Below are 14,447 nucleotides of genomic sequence, written 5' to 3' on the forward strand. Positions count from 1 at the left end.
CCCCCGATGACCTCTGATTCAACGGATATTGGACGATGCTCGGCCATACATCGGCCGATCCTTGAAAGATGTGTTAATGATGAGTTACCGATGAGGAGTGATGTGAGGCATCGTTGGAGACATCGCAGAATTTTAACTACGAATTATTTCCTACCGATGACCCCACCGATTCGCAAAATGGCCTCAGTCACCGTCCGATCACTAGTGGTGCCCGGCCGGCAATCATGCCATTTTCATAAAAAAACGCATCGCTTTCTCATCGTATACCCCATCGCTGGATAATGTGACTTATACTTAAGGATACATAACACAAACAAAATTTTGATGCATGGATTGATATAAATTTTTTGAACGGAAATAACATGAATAATTAATCCGTAAGATATAAAGAAATCTAAAGTATTATTTGCTGCTTAGATATGCACCATTTGTCATTTTTATGCAATTCCACACAACATTTTGCACACATTTTCAACTTTGCCTTGCAAACATTACTCACGTCACCTATCTGAATATAGATCTATGAAAAAATATTGCTGAATTCTAAAGAAAAAAGTTTTTTGTGTTATTTGTCCAAGTCATCGGTGTCCCTAGGAATTAATGTGACTACTCCGTGTCGCCCGATACTGTATCGGCCGATCATGTTCTTTCAGCCGACAAGACCAGAAAAATTTAGTCGCCCGACCATCGGCTTAAATGTGACCTAGGCATAAGCTTAAGGTCAAAGGCAACAATACAAATCAGAAGCAGAGCAAACGCGGACCTAAGGATCAGGTACCATTAATGAGTGAGCATGCTCTGCAACTGGTCACACCCACAGTGTGCTTCTTGTCATGATCGGGGAAAAACGGATTCTGAAAATCCGTAGACAATGTAGTATACAAATAATGGGCTAACAATTATCATGTAATGAAAATGTCCATCAGCATTTGAATTAACGAAATATTGTATGCTGACAAATTCATTACATAGGTTTATCGACCACAGAATTTGCGAAATGATGACTTTGAAAGAGACTATTGATATTCTTGTTTCATCAATTTGTTTGTCAACTACAGGTACTATCCTCGATTTAAAATTGTTCGTACGTAGAGCCCTTGTGTATCGAATTAACTGGGAGGTGCAGGTGATGAGGGCATATTGCAACATAAAAGGGGAAATTGACGAAAGAAAAGGTGAAGTAATAACCTTTTGTTGTTAGATTATCATAAATGTCTTATTCAAGTGAAATTTCAAAATACATGTATGAAACAGAAGAGTCAAACTCTTTGGCATCTATTGTTTCAATTTCATGACATGAACCTCCGCAACTGTAAACGTCGCTTTTGACAACCCTGATCTTTACCTACTTAACTTTAGATACATTAGGGACGCAGCAGCCCACTTCTACACTACAGCGTAATGTAATCTGGTCTTTATCTGTTTTTTTTTCACTTCCTTATAACCTTCAATGTCACGCAAATTATTTATTTATCATTATTATATTATTATCTTTATAACTATTTTCATTTGTTTTTCATCTAGTTGATTTCTCCCTCATAATGTTGTTTGATTGTTCATATTTGTTGTAATGTTGAAACTGAGTCTCCGGTTCGAAGGAAATAAAGAATGAACGAACTTAATGGAAGTAGATACCAAAAACAACCCGAAATATAAAAAAAACCTTATACTTAAAAAGGAAAACGCACACGAACAAGTGTAGCAAAGCTTTTATTCATTTTACAAATGACTTGCATAACTTAATGTGGAAATATGTTTGTTCAGAAACTAAAAGAATTGTCTTGTCACTTCATGGAATATCATCAATGAACAGATATGTGTTACATTTGTACAATAGTTATGAATCAAAATCTTGACATAACGTTTATTTAATACTCGAAAGCATCTTTGGAAATACACATAAAAGGGCTATCACTCTTCTCACACCGATAAATTTTGCCATACCGGAAACGGAAAATCCCCCTACAGCACAGTCCGGCTCCGCACTCCGTACTATCGGAACACCTCGCCCCTGTCGGTGAAATATGAAAAATACACATGGAAATTATGGTTCACATTTTTTCTTTAGCAAATTAATGAGATAAGAATAAAACATTACCTAGTGGTTTGAGGAATTCTGGATTGGGCTTTAGCTTTTCAATGTTTTTGCACGTTCCTATCTCCCGACCTTTTGGTAACCAAATAAAAGTCAAACGCATTAAACGCAAGAATAATATGGAAGAACAAAGTCAACATTTTTAGAAATATGTTCCTTACAAAAGAGAATGACAACTTAGTGGACATTTACTAAATAAACATTCTGACCAAAACTGCATGTAGATAAATACAATGTTTTATAATTACTAAAAGTACCTATTAATACTGATTTTTCTCGGTCCTTCAGGCACACATTTTTGGGGTCACAGCACTGGGTTGTATGTCCACAGTGTTCCTCTGTTTCAGCACACTAAAAATAATGATACGAGCCATAATTACAAATCATTTTATCAAATTCTAAATAAATGTAACACCCGATTTCCTTCATGATACTAGAGTGTGAAATATATAGTTTTGGTAGGTAGGCAAGTTTGTGCTCTTTGTTTTCTAAAACAAAATATGCTGTAAAATCAATGAAAATTTGCACAAAAAATTCGGAAATTGACATTATTTCTGACCTCTCTGTGACCTCAGTATGTCCCACAACTTAGGACCAATACTCATTTTGTGGCAGGAATGACAACAGGTTTTTATTTATAAAATGTTACATTATTCTAAAAGGGATTTTAGCCTATCTTGTCCTTTCTTTTGAATTTAAATGTTTTATCGTTTTCTTTCTGTAATACCAGGGTATTGCTTAATCCCCGGGGGATTATTTACTATGGGGACGGTTTCATATAAGACACAGATATTTATTAATTTTTTTTTAAATTTAAAGGCAGATCGCTGAAATTCCACAAAAGATTTTAGAACTTTTGAGTGTGCACAATACAATAAAAGATTGCAATGTAATGAAAATTCTTAAAGCAACCATAAAAGTGAGCAATATATAGAAGATCCTTAAAGTCATTATAAAAGTGTGCAATGTATAGAAGATTCTTAAAGCCATCATAAAAGTGTGCAATGTATAGAAAAACTACACAAAAGTTTGCAAGGTATAGAAGATACTTAATGCCACCGTAAAAGTGTGCAATGTATAGAAGATCCCTAAACCCATCATAAAAGTAGGTAGTGTATGGAAGATCCCTAAAGCCACCATAAAAGTGTACAATGTATAGAAGATCCCTAAAGCCACCATAAAAGTGTACAATGTATAGAAGATCCCTAAAGCCACCATAAAAGTGTACAATGTATAGAAGATCCTTAAAGCCACCATAAAAGTGTGCAATGTATAGAAGATCCCTAAAGCCACCATAAAAGTGTGCAATGTATAGAAGATCCCTAAAGCCACCATAAAAGTGTGCAATGTATAGAAGATCCCTAAAGCCACCATAAAAGTGTGCAATGTATGGAAGATCCCTAAAACCACCATAAAAGTGTGCAATGTATAGAAGATCCCTAAAGCCACCATAAAAGTGTGCAATGTATAGAAGATCCCTAAAGTCACCATAAAAGTGTGCAATGTATGGAAGATCCCTAAAGCCATCATCAAAGTGTGCAATGTATGGAAGATCCCTAAAACCACCATAAAAGTGTGCAATGTACAGAAGATCCCTAAAACCACCATAAAAGTGTGTAATGTATGGAAGATCCCTAAAGCCATCATCAAAGTGTGCAATGTATGGAAGATCCCTAGAGCCACCATAAAAGTGTGTAATGTATGGAAGATCCCTAAAGCCATCATAAAAGTGTGTAATGTATGGAAGATCCCTAAAGCCACCATAAAAGTGTGCAATGTATAGAAGATCCCTAAAGCCACAATAAATGTGTGCAATGTATGGAAGATCCCTAAAGCCATCATAAAAGTGTGTAATATATGAAAGATCCGTAAAGCCACCATAAAAGTGTGTAATATATATGGAAGATCCCTAAACCCACCATAAAAGTGTGTAATGTATGGAAGATCCCTGAAGCCACCATAAAAGTGTGTAATGTATGGAAGATCCCTAGAACCACCATAAAAGTGTGTAATGTATGGAAGATCCCTAAAGCCATCATACAAGTACGCAAGGTATGATCTATGAGCAATGTATATCTATAAAACCACCATAAAAGTGTGCAATGTATAGAAGATCCCTAAAGCCATCATAAAAGTGTGTAATGTATGGAAGATCCCTAATGCCACCATAAAAGTGTGTAATGTATAGAAGATTCCTGAAGCCACCATACAAGTACGCAATGTATGATCTATGAGCAATGTATATCTATAAAACCACCATAAAAGTGTGCAATGTATAGAAGATCCCTTAAGTCATCATAAAAGTATGCAATGTATAGAAGATCCCTAAAGCCACCATAAAAGTATGCAAGGTATGATCTATGAGCAATGTATATCTATAAAACCACCATAAAAGTGTGCAATGTATAGAAGATCCCTAAAGCCATCATAAAAGTGTGTAATGTATGGAAGATCCCTAATGCCACCATAAAAGTGTGTAATGTATAGAAGATTCCTGAAGCCACCATACAAGTACGCAATGTATGATCTATGAGCAATGTATATCTATAAAACCACCATAAAAGTGTGCAATGTATAGAAGATCCCTAAAGCCATCATAAAAGTGTGTAATGTATGGAAGATCCCTAGAGCCACCATAAAAGTGTGTAATGTATGGAAGATCCCTAAAGCCATCATACAAGTACGCAATGTATGATCTATGAGCAATGTATATCTATAAAACCACCATAAAAGTGTGCAATGTATAGAAGATCCCTAAAGCCATCATAAAAGTGTGTAATGTATGGAAGATCCCTAAAGCCACCATAAAAGATTGAAGGATATGGAGATTACGAACAGTATTCAATATCAAAGTCTATAAAACAATACAAAATAAGAGCACGGACCTCCAAAACATCAGAAGTGAGATCAGGTGCGATGGAGGAGTGAGCATGCAGTGTAAAGAAGATAATAAAATGTGCAATATATTATAGAAGATCCCTCAACTAATAGTAAATATATATATATATCGTTCATTGAATAGAACACAAGTATACTTAGAGCTACCATAAAAGAGTTCAATGTTTAGAACGTTTTTAAGCCACCCTAAAAACCTTAAAGCCACCATAAGTGTGCAATCTTTAGAAGATCCTTAAACCCACTATAAAAAGAAGAAACATTGAACATAAACGTATGTGCTTTATGCTGACAATATTTTCGTGTATATAGGCATGTTTTTGGTGATTCACTAGAAAATATTGCGCATGAACAGCATGTGGTGATTAGCTGCACGTAAAGGAAAAAGATATGAACGATATCATTTTCTTGAGTTTAAACGCATCTGTCAAAAATAGAAATCACTTATTGCTAATTTTCCATAAGTTCTCGCCGATTTACAGTGAAGTACAAAAGGGCGTGCAGGACGGCAATAAATCTATTCCGTACTATCATTTAGGATTGATCCGCACAATTTTCTTCCATTCTCTACCCTAATATCTGCAGTAAATGTCATTTTCGCCCCGTGATGGATGTCTAAGAACAATAATGGCCTTATATTTTTTACTGCCCTGTCCCCAAACTGTGAAAGATAACTACATCCTTTTGTTTTGAGGTATGGAATATGTCCCTCCCTCACCGGGGGATAATGATACATCGCACATAAAATGCTGCGTTATTGGAATACTTAATGTTCTCAAAGATTTATATGTTTAGTTGGAGAGGTGCAACAATCGAACTGAATAACGCATTTTGATATTTCATTTTTAATAATATATATGCGTATGACTTTTGCTAATTTGCTAAGGGTGTTATTACTAAAATGAGACAGAAAAAATAAAAAGCTTTTTGGTCATCATTTTATTTTTTGTAATTATTTTATGTTTATAACCTTCACAGATAAATTTCAAATTTTTCTTATTTTTGTAAAAATTAGTGAAGAATTTTAGTTCAAGACTATAGGCCCCAAATCAGATGAAAATACCGATAAAATCAGTCAGTTATCACTATACAGCGTGAAATTCGACATCCATAACCAGATATTGAAGAAATAGATAGGTTCAAACTTTTGCACTGATGAGTTTTTCTGAATCAATTTTCCCTCTAATGAGGATTTCCCACAAGTATGCAAATTAAACGATACTCATGATACCTCATTCATTAATCTATTCGTCGGAAATGAATGGCTTATATTCAAGGATATCATTTATCCTACAGGAGTCCCTTTCCTTTTCGAATACTCTCGTTGCCGATTACGTTTCATCAGCGGGTCGGGCTTATTGCCGTAAATGAAATGTGGTGCAAATTGAATTATTTCTATTTTCAGAATATAAGAAGTTTCCTTGTCAAAATACGAATTTCTTCTTGGCAATGTTAATGATGCCTTACTGAAATAATTGCAGACTTGTCGACATATTTACATAAACTCGTTTTTTGCTCATTTCATTCAGTCGGTGCGTATAAAAATGCAATTGAACATTTCTGAGAAAGTGTTGGGAAAAGGGAAAAACTTATGATGCAGAAAAATTCAATTTGCAAAAAATAATTGTCTTTAAAGGAATCCTTTTTTAGGCTCTGTTTATGGCAATCGGAATATAAACGTCTTATAAAACTAGTACGATTCATGCCAACATCTTCCAAAACGCCTGTATCATAGTTCCTACTTTCTCCTCTTTGAATATACGATGTATGATTTGATGTCCGTAAACTATAATTACATTTCACTCTATTCGGATTGTTATGTTAGATTCCACACTATTTCTAGTGTATTATGAGGCTAAATGTTTCCTTATACAATATAGCTGCAAGGCATTTTGCTCATCCTTTAAAAAGGTGTGGGATACTTCTCACCATCCCAATGGGCTTGAAATGATTATTTTTCACGCATGCACCGCGGGTTCCAGCATTTCCCAACAAAAACGATGGCAAGACAAACAGGTAAATTCTAAACAATTGTAAGTTTCCTGAAATCACAGATGACTATAGTTACATTTATTTGTTTTACATGTACATGTGTTTTGTATGTTGTTTAACGTCCCTCTCAAGTCAAGAATTTCCACTCAAATAGACACACCACCAGCAGCAAATTTTCTCCTATACTCAGCACTTAGGACCATTAAGCAGTGAGGGATCTTTTTTTGTTCCAGAACCCTTGAAGTTACACGGAACCACGGTTTACTAGTATACGCGTCCTCGGTCTCATGCGAATGACCGGTCTCCAGGTCCCGCAGTGGATTCGTACCCCCGATATAAGAATCGACAATAGAGCAAACTAGGAATAAATTATTTGATTCATTGCCCATAAGAACCCACCTTTAAAGAAATTAATGTGGCTATTGTACATATAAATAAGGTGATGTTAGAAGGATTTTAACATCCCGTTTAAAATAAGTATATTCTTCGTTTGTTTGTTATTCTGACCTTGTTTGTAAATACGGCCTATCACTGTTAAGTGTGGATTGAATAACATGGTCCGCTGTACTGTAAGTGAAATATGTGGAGATAAAGAACAGTATTCAAGATCAAAAGTCCATTAAATATTACCAAATAAGACCAGAGCAAAAACGGACCTATAAAACATCAGAGGTTGGATAAGATGCCATGGAGGAGTGAACATCCCCTGCGACCATTCACACCCGCCGTGTGCTCCTTGTCATGTATGGGAAAAACATCTGTAGACAATTAAGTGTGTAAATAATGATCTAACAATCAGTATGAAAAAAAGTATTAGACTTAATTATAGTTTGTACTTGCTGTCAAGGTTATTGTGTCGACAATAGAACTTACGAAATGATGACTTTAAACAAGACTGATGATGTTGTTGCATCATCGACTTGTTTATCAATACCGGTAACTTACCTCGTTTTAAAAATTGTTCATACGTAGAACATGCTTTTCCGTATCGAATCAACTGAGATATAAACCCGAATGCAGGTGACAAGGGGATATTGCTGCATAAGTAAGGGAAGTTGACAATTGAAAAGTTCAAGTCATCACGTTTATCATGAACTTTGTTGTTTGATAACCAATAACGTCTATTTCTAATGGTATATCCAAATATGAAACAGATGTTTCAGTCTCTTTGGTATCTTTTATTTCAAGTTCACCGAGTTGTATCGTATCGACATGAGAATGGAAATAACCATTGTGAATTGACAATTCATTCTCGATATACCCAAATGTCAAGTTGAAAGCCACAGCAAGTGTTAAATTCTTCTTTTCACGCAAAAGATTTTGAACAAATTCTGCTTCATATGAATACAAAAATAGGTCTGCTAATAACTTGGCGCAATGTGGTACCAATTGAATTTTCAATAGATTCTTGGAGGACCTGGTCTCCAAAGCCCACATAAATAATATCAACTCCAGAGTAATTGTGTGTACAATCAGAAGGTTTTCAACAAAGTAAATTTGCAAATGACCAATGATAAGGTAAGTAATTTTACGATTTTAATTTTTATTGAAAAAAGCAGCTGTCAATAATGTCAGAGAGCCTGTACTTTAATTTATCGCCTGGAATAGTTATATCAAGTCGTGGGTTTTTTTAATGCTGTAGACTTTGGTAAAATTCTACGAATTCAAATGTTCCAAAAGTTTCTTAGAGTATTTTTAGTATTCACATCTGATTTACACCACATCTCGAATGTATTGTTGCACAGTACTCTTGACGTTTCTCCTTTACTTCTGTTAATATCTTAGTGAGGAGTAAAGAAAGAGGCTCGGTTGAACATTCACTGGGATCTGCTATGCATCTTTGTCTGCTTACATGGCAGGCCAAAAGATATCTTCAAATAATTATACCTAGTCTTCAAGTCAATTGTACTGATCTGAATATGAAATGAAGATAGATTTACGTATGCAATTCAATGATGCCTATATTTAATTCATTTGGAGATGTACAATTGATTTAAAGTTAGGGAAAATTGAATTGAAGAGAGGTACGAGGGCCGTTCAAAAATTATGCGGACTTGTTGCAAAGAAAAAATATCTGACGACATAATCGGGCAAAATGTCACACATAATATAAAAGAATCTTTACTTATATGGTCTTCAAAATTTCATATCAAAATGTTGTAAATTGGTGTCAATTTTGAGTGATTTTTCAGGACATATCATTAAGTCACGGAGCAGCAAAATCTTCGACGTCACAGGCATTATATAAAATATGTGATTGAGCTATCATTTTCTCAACATTTTCCCAAGGGTACCTGTACAGTTTGAGTTACCTTATCTACTCAACTTTCAAACATCATTTCTTGTCAAGCATGAAATTCACAAATCTATTAAACAAGTATCAGAATATTGCTTTTTTGGTTTAAAACCAAAAACTGCAGGCACTTACTTTATGAGAATAGTGTGATATTAGTGACTCTCAATCATGTTTTTACAATCCGGATAAAGTTTTATCATAAAATCTACTTCCAAAGAGCAGATTTCAAAGTATAGCCTTTTTACAGAGGTCTAACCCTAAAATTTCAATTTGCTATTCGTGGAAAAATATCACTAATACCTTTCTAGTTTACTACATAAATATATGCATATTTTGGATCCATTGGCGATATCTCAAGCATTACACATATTTAACAAAAGTGTATTGCGCCGTATATTCAGAGACGTCATTTTCACAGTCGTTTTCACAGGAAATCGCATCAGAGAAAAATCACTATATTTCTGTTAGTACTTCAAATATCACGTCAGAAATCTAAATACATAATAATAGAACAATTTAAAGATATATTTGAGGAAATTGTCGAAAAATATCGCGAATTATTGAAAATAAATGAGTTATATTTTGGATTCCGCATGCTTTTGCTTAAACTTTTTTGTCGTGCTCCGTACCTCTCCATCAGCGATATCAACATACCGATAATTTTAGCAGATTTTTTTTAAAATACAGAAATGTTGCCCAAAATTTATTGGAATCTTTAAGATACATAATTATGTGAAATTTCATAACTATATGACGTCTGTAAGAGTAAATAATAGCACAGTCAGCGTAATTTTTGAACGGCCCTCGTACATGTACAAATACTATGAATTAAAGATTGGCATAATTGATTAAGAGATGGTTGCAATTGAATTAAACCTATATTGAGGAAGAAAAATTGTCACTATCATATTATGTCAAGTTTGAATATTTTTAATATTCCAAACAACTAAAATGAGTTTGATATAAAGGAATCTTATAGTAGATTGCAAAACTTAATAGAAATCCTTAAAAAGATTCTTAGCGGGTTCCATAAATGTTCTACCAAGTCTCTTTCTTTATTCCTCACTCAGATATTAACTGCAGTGAAGGCCAAAATTAGGAGGACTGTGCAACAATATATTCGAGAAGGTGGTGTAAATCAGATGTGATAGCTTAAAAATTCCATGAAATTTGAAATCAGAAATTTTCATCAAATTCGAATAGCATCAAAACTTATTACTTTTCAACAATATACAACGAATCCCCAAGATAAATTTAAGTCCAGTCTTTTTGACATCATCGAAAGCTGCTTTTTCCAAAAAAAAAAAAAGAAAAGAAAAAAAGAAAATAAAAGAAAGAAAAAAAAACTTGTAAATTTACCTACCTTGTCGTTTGACATTGGCAAAATTATTTTGTTAAAAACATTCTGAATGTATAAACAAGTATTTTGAACTTGATATTGAATGAGACTTGGATTTTCGATTGAAACCTATGTGGTTTTGTAGACCTGGTCTGAATTTTCATGGGTCCCAAAACAGCTGCGTCCCGTTATAAACAGACCTATTTTTGTATTCATATGAAGCAAAATTTATTAAGATGTTATACATGCAAAGAAAAAAAAACAGTTGCTGTAGCCTTTACCACCTCATTCGGATATGTTGACGACATCTTACCAATCAACAAGGTTTTTTTTTCATTTGTCGAATCAATACATCTTGAAATAAAATACTAGTATACTACAAAGTCTGACTGGTGCATGTTTGGATATTTTTACTTGAAAAAGACATTAATGGTAACTTAACAACAATGTTCTATTCTAAACGTAATGACTTCCAACCTTTCAATTGTCAACTTCATTTACGTATGCAGCAATTAACCCTAATCATCTGCATTTGAGGTTTATATCTCTCGATTGATTCGATATGCAAGAGCATGCTCTACGCAACCATGACTTGTTTAAACTGAGGTTATTTGTTGACAAACAAGTCGATGAGACAAACGTTTAGAATCATCATTTCGCATGTTCTACGAAAGATACAATGACCTTGTCAACAAATACAATCTATCATTAAGTCAAATACTGACTGACGTTTTTTTTCATACCAATTGTTAGGCTATTATTTACACAAACTGAATTGCATGCGAATTTTGCGTTATTTCGCGACCATGACAAAGAGAACACTGTGAGTATGAACGGTCAGCAGGGTTGCTCACTCCTCTATGGCACCTGATCCCACCTCTGATGTTTTAGAGGTCCCAGTTTCCTTTGCTCCTGATTTGTATATAACTGTTCGTTATCGCTATATAATTCATTGTAACTATTTTAAACTCATTTGTAGAAATGTATGAATTGTACCTATCTTTTTATTAAAGAGATAAGGGTATAATTAAATTGGATCTAGCTGTAATTAAATTGAACCAATCTATAATGTAATTACGTAGAGGTTTGATTCATTTTAGCCTTAGTTCAATTGTTAAAAAATACGTGTTATTTTTTATACCTATCTTTAATTCATTTTGACCTATCTTCAAAAAAAAAAAAATAAATAAAATATATCTTCAGTTATTGTGGATAGGGCTTATATAGGCTATGCCCTATAATTAATTATTTATTTATTACATAATAAAATATGTTCAAATCAATTATTTGAAAATAAATAAAATGGTTTGAAAATAAGTACAATTATTTGATAAGAAGTAAAAAAAATCCATAAATATGTACCAATTTAGCATTCCATAGACATACGAGAACAATTCATTAGAGGGGCGCATTTTTCCTCCAGTTTTTATAACTACATATATCATTAAAAATTATCCTTGCATAATTATATGAAAGTTGCAACCTGTTTTCTGACATTAAAAAAATCTTGTTTCTTTTCCTATCAGAATAGAGCAAGAAAACGGTCTACTCTGTTCCTCTTTTCAATATTATTAAAAATAAAAAAAAGCATATCAAAATAAAAGAAGACACAAAATGTGTTCCTGAAAAGTGAACTTTTAAAAATTGTTTTGAAATGCATGGATGTTGATCATCAGACAAAGTAGAAAAATTGGACACCTTAAGCTTGTCAAGATAAGAGGAATTTAGACGCTTTGAAAATGTTTCCCAGTTAATAAGCTTCTTTCAAACATATATGCTCATTAATTTGATAAACAAAAGATGAAAACAATTCAAAACACAAAACTCACAGTTAGACTTCTTCGATGTGGTTTCCAATTTTTGTTAAAGAAAGGTCCACTACCCAGATACTGGTACCAATAGGACTCCACACCAATAACAAACAGACAGACTATAGCTAGCCCCGGCTTCACAGAAAACATTGTCAGTCTTTAAAAGTTCTACAAGTTCTGAGTTCTAAGTTCTGGTGCCGATAGCGACATCCGGGAGTTTTATACACCATTATTGATTGAATACAAATAACTCGGAGTGTCAGTCTCTCCGTAAAATATGACTGACCGATTGCAACATTTAGAAAGCAGTTAATATCTTACATTAGCTAATTGAAAGTTGACTGTATTTTCCATCTAACATGTATCTATCTTTCTAATAGAGTTGCTTGATTCGTAAAATATGCTAATATTTAAGTATATAATTTATATTACTTGATATTTAAGAAATAATGCGTTTTCATTATGTAATAAATAGAGCCCCTGCCTAACATAAGAGCTCCTGCATTAGGGGATTATCAATTTCACAATTTTTGAAAAGGATACGAATACTTGGTTGATTATAACCTTGCACTGTCTGTCTGCCAAATACTCAGGGGTAGAGAGGAGAGTTTTCAAAGAAATAATGCATTTTTGCTACATGTATATGATCATTAGAACCTTACCCAAACCACATAATAGACATCCTTGCTCAATTATTACCATGTGCTTAGTATGCCAGCAAAATATTCAGGGACAAAGTAAAAAATATTAAGTTTTCAAAGAGATAGTGTCTTTTCTCTATATTAATAAAGCCCCGCCTAGCTAATAGCAAACCCAGATCAAGAAGCCATGTATTTTACAGTTTTGGAAGTGACACCCTTGCTGATCATAACCATTGCTTAGTCTGTTTACCAAATACTTAGGAGTAGAGGGGAAGAAATATTGCATTTTATAATTGATAGAACCCTGCCCTTTTTACTAGAACTCCTAACCCAGGCCGACAAAATCCTGGACGAAAAACCTTTGCTCATTATATCCCTTGACTTAGAATGTCTGCAAAAACCAGGAGCAAAGAGAATTTCAATAATGAATGTATTTTCACCTTATAGAGCCTCATCCTAACACAAAAACCCAATGACGCATTAATTTTGATGTTTGTGACCTCACCACTCGGGGTCCTGAGGGGACAGAGGGCCATGAAATTGAAAATATTTGTCCCCTTTTACCCAAAGATATCTTATTTCAAAACTTGTTGAAATTGGTTCAGCGAACTAAGAAAATAGCTAAAAATGTTTCAAAACTAATGCCCGACGAACGACGCAATCCGCACACAAACGAACGAGAGAAAAGCTTGATAAATAAAGTGGTACCTCTATTACTTTTAATATAGGTTTAAGTAATTCATGGAATATATCAATGCTTTATTTTTATATCACTCACTTAAAAAGTGAGGGATATATTGTGATAGGGTTGTCAGTCTGTAGATTCCCTTCATACAGGGTACTCCACGGAATCTTTCTCCTGCTACCTAATAGAATCTTTCTCCTGCTACCCCATAGAATCTTTCTCCTGCTACCCCATATAGAATGTTTCTCCTGCTACCCCATAGAATGTTTCTCCTGCTACCCCATAGAATCTTTCTCCTGCTACCCCATAGAATGTTTCTCCTACTACCCCACAGAATCTTTCTCCTGCTACCCCATAGAATGTTTCTCCTACTACCCCACAGAATCTTTCTCCTGCTACCCCATATAATCTTTCTCCTACTACCCCACAGAATCTTTCTCCTGCTACCCCATATAATGTTTCTCCTGCTACCCCAAAGAATCTTTCTCCTCTACCCCACCAAACATTTCTCCTGCTACCCCATACCCTATAGAATCTTTCTCTTGCTACACTATAGAGTCTTTCTTCTGCTACCCCACAGAAACTTTCTACTGCTACCCCACATAACCTTTCTCCTCATATCCCATAGAATCTTTCTACTGCTACCCAACAGAGTTTTTCTCCTGCTACCCCATAGAATGTTTCTCCTGCTAC

General features: G+C 34.3%; 1 protein-coding gene across 1 annotated transcript; it reads right to left on the reverse strand.

Annotated features, from left to right (window-relative positions):
- Positions 1 to 1,691: 1,691 nt before the first annotated feature.
- LOC134254230 (uncharacterized) lies at positions 1,692 to 12,642 on the reverse strand. Its single transcript, XM_062736779.1, has 4 exons — positions 12,447 to 12,642; positions 2,353 to 2,446; positions 2,099 to 2,167; positions 1,692 to 2,011 (listed from the first exon to the last, which is right to left on the reverse strand). Exons 1-4 carry the CDS (start codon positions 12,576 to 12,578, stop codon positions 1,869 to 1,871), a joined length of 438 nt encoding a protein of 145 aa, XP_062592763.1. The 5' UTR covers positions 12,579 to 12,642; the 3' UTR covers positions 1,692 to 1,868.
- Between the last annotated feature and the right edge of the window lie 1,805 nt (positions 12,643 to 14,447).

The sequence above is a fragment of the Saccostrea cucullata genome, unplaced genomic scaffold (assembly GCF_032062105.1).
Source record: "Saccostrea cucullata isolate Sc308-1 unplaced genomic scaffold, CSIRO_AGI_Scuc_v1 ctg4070, whole genome shotgun sequence".
Classification (NCBI taxonomy): domain Eukaryota; kingdom Metazoa; phylum Mollusca; class Bivalvia; order Ostreida; family Ostreidae; genus Saccostrea; species Saccostrea cuccullata.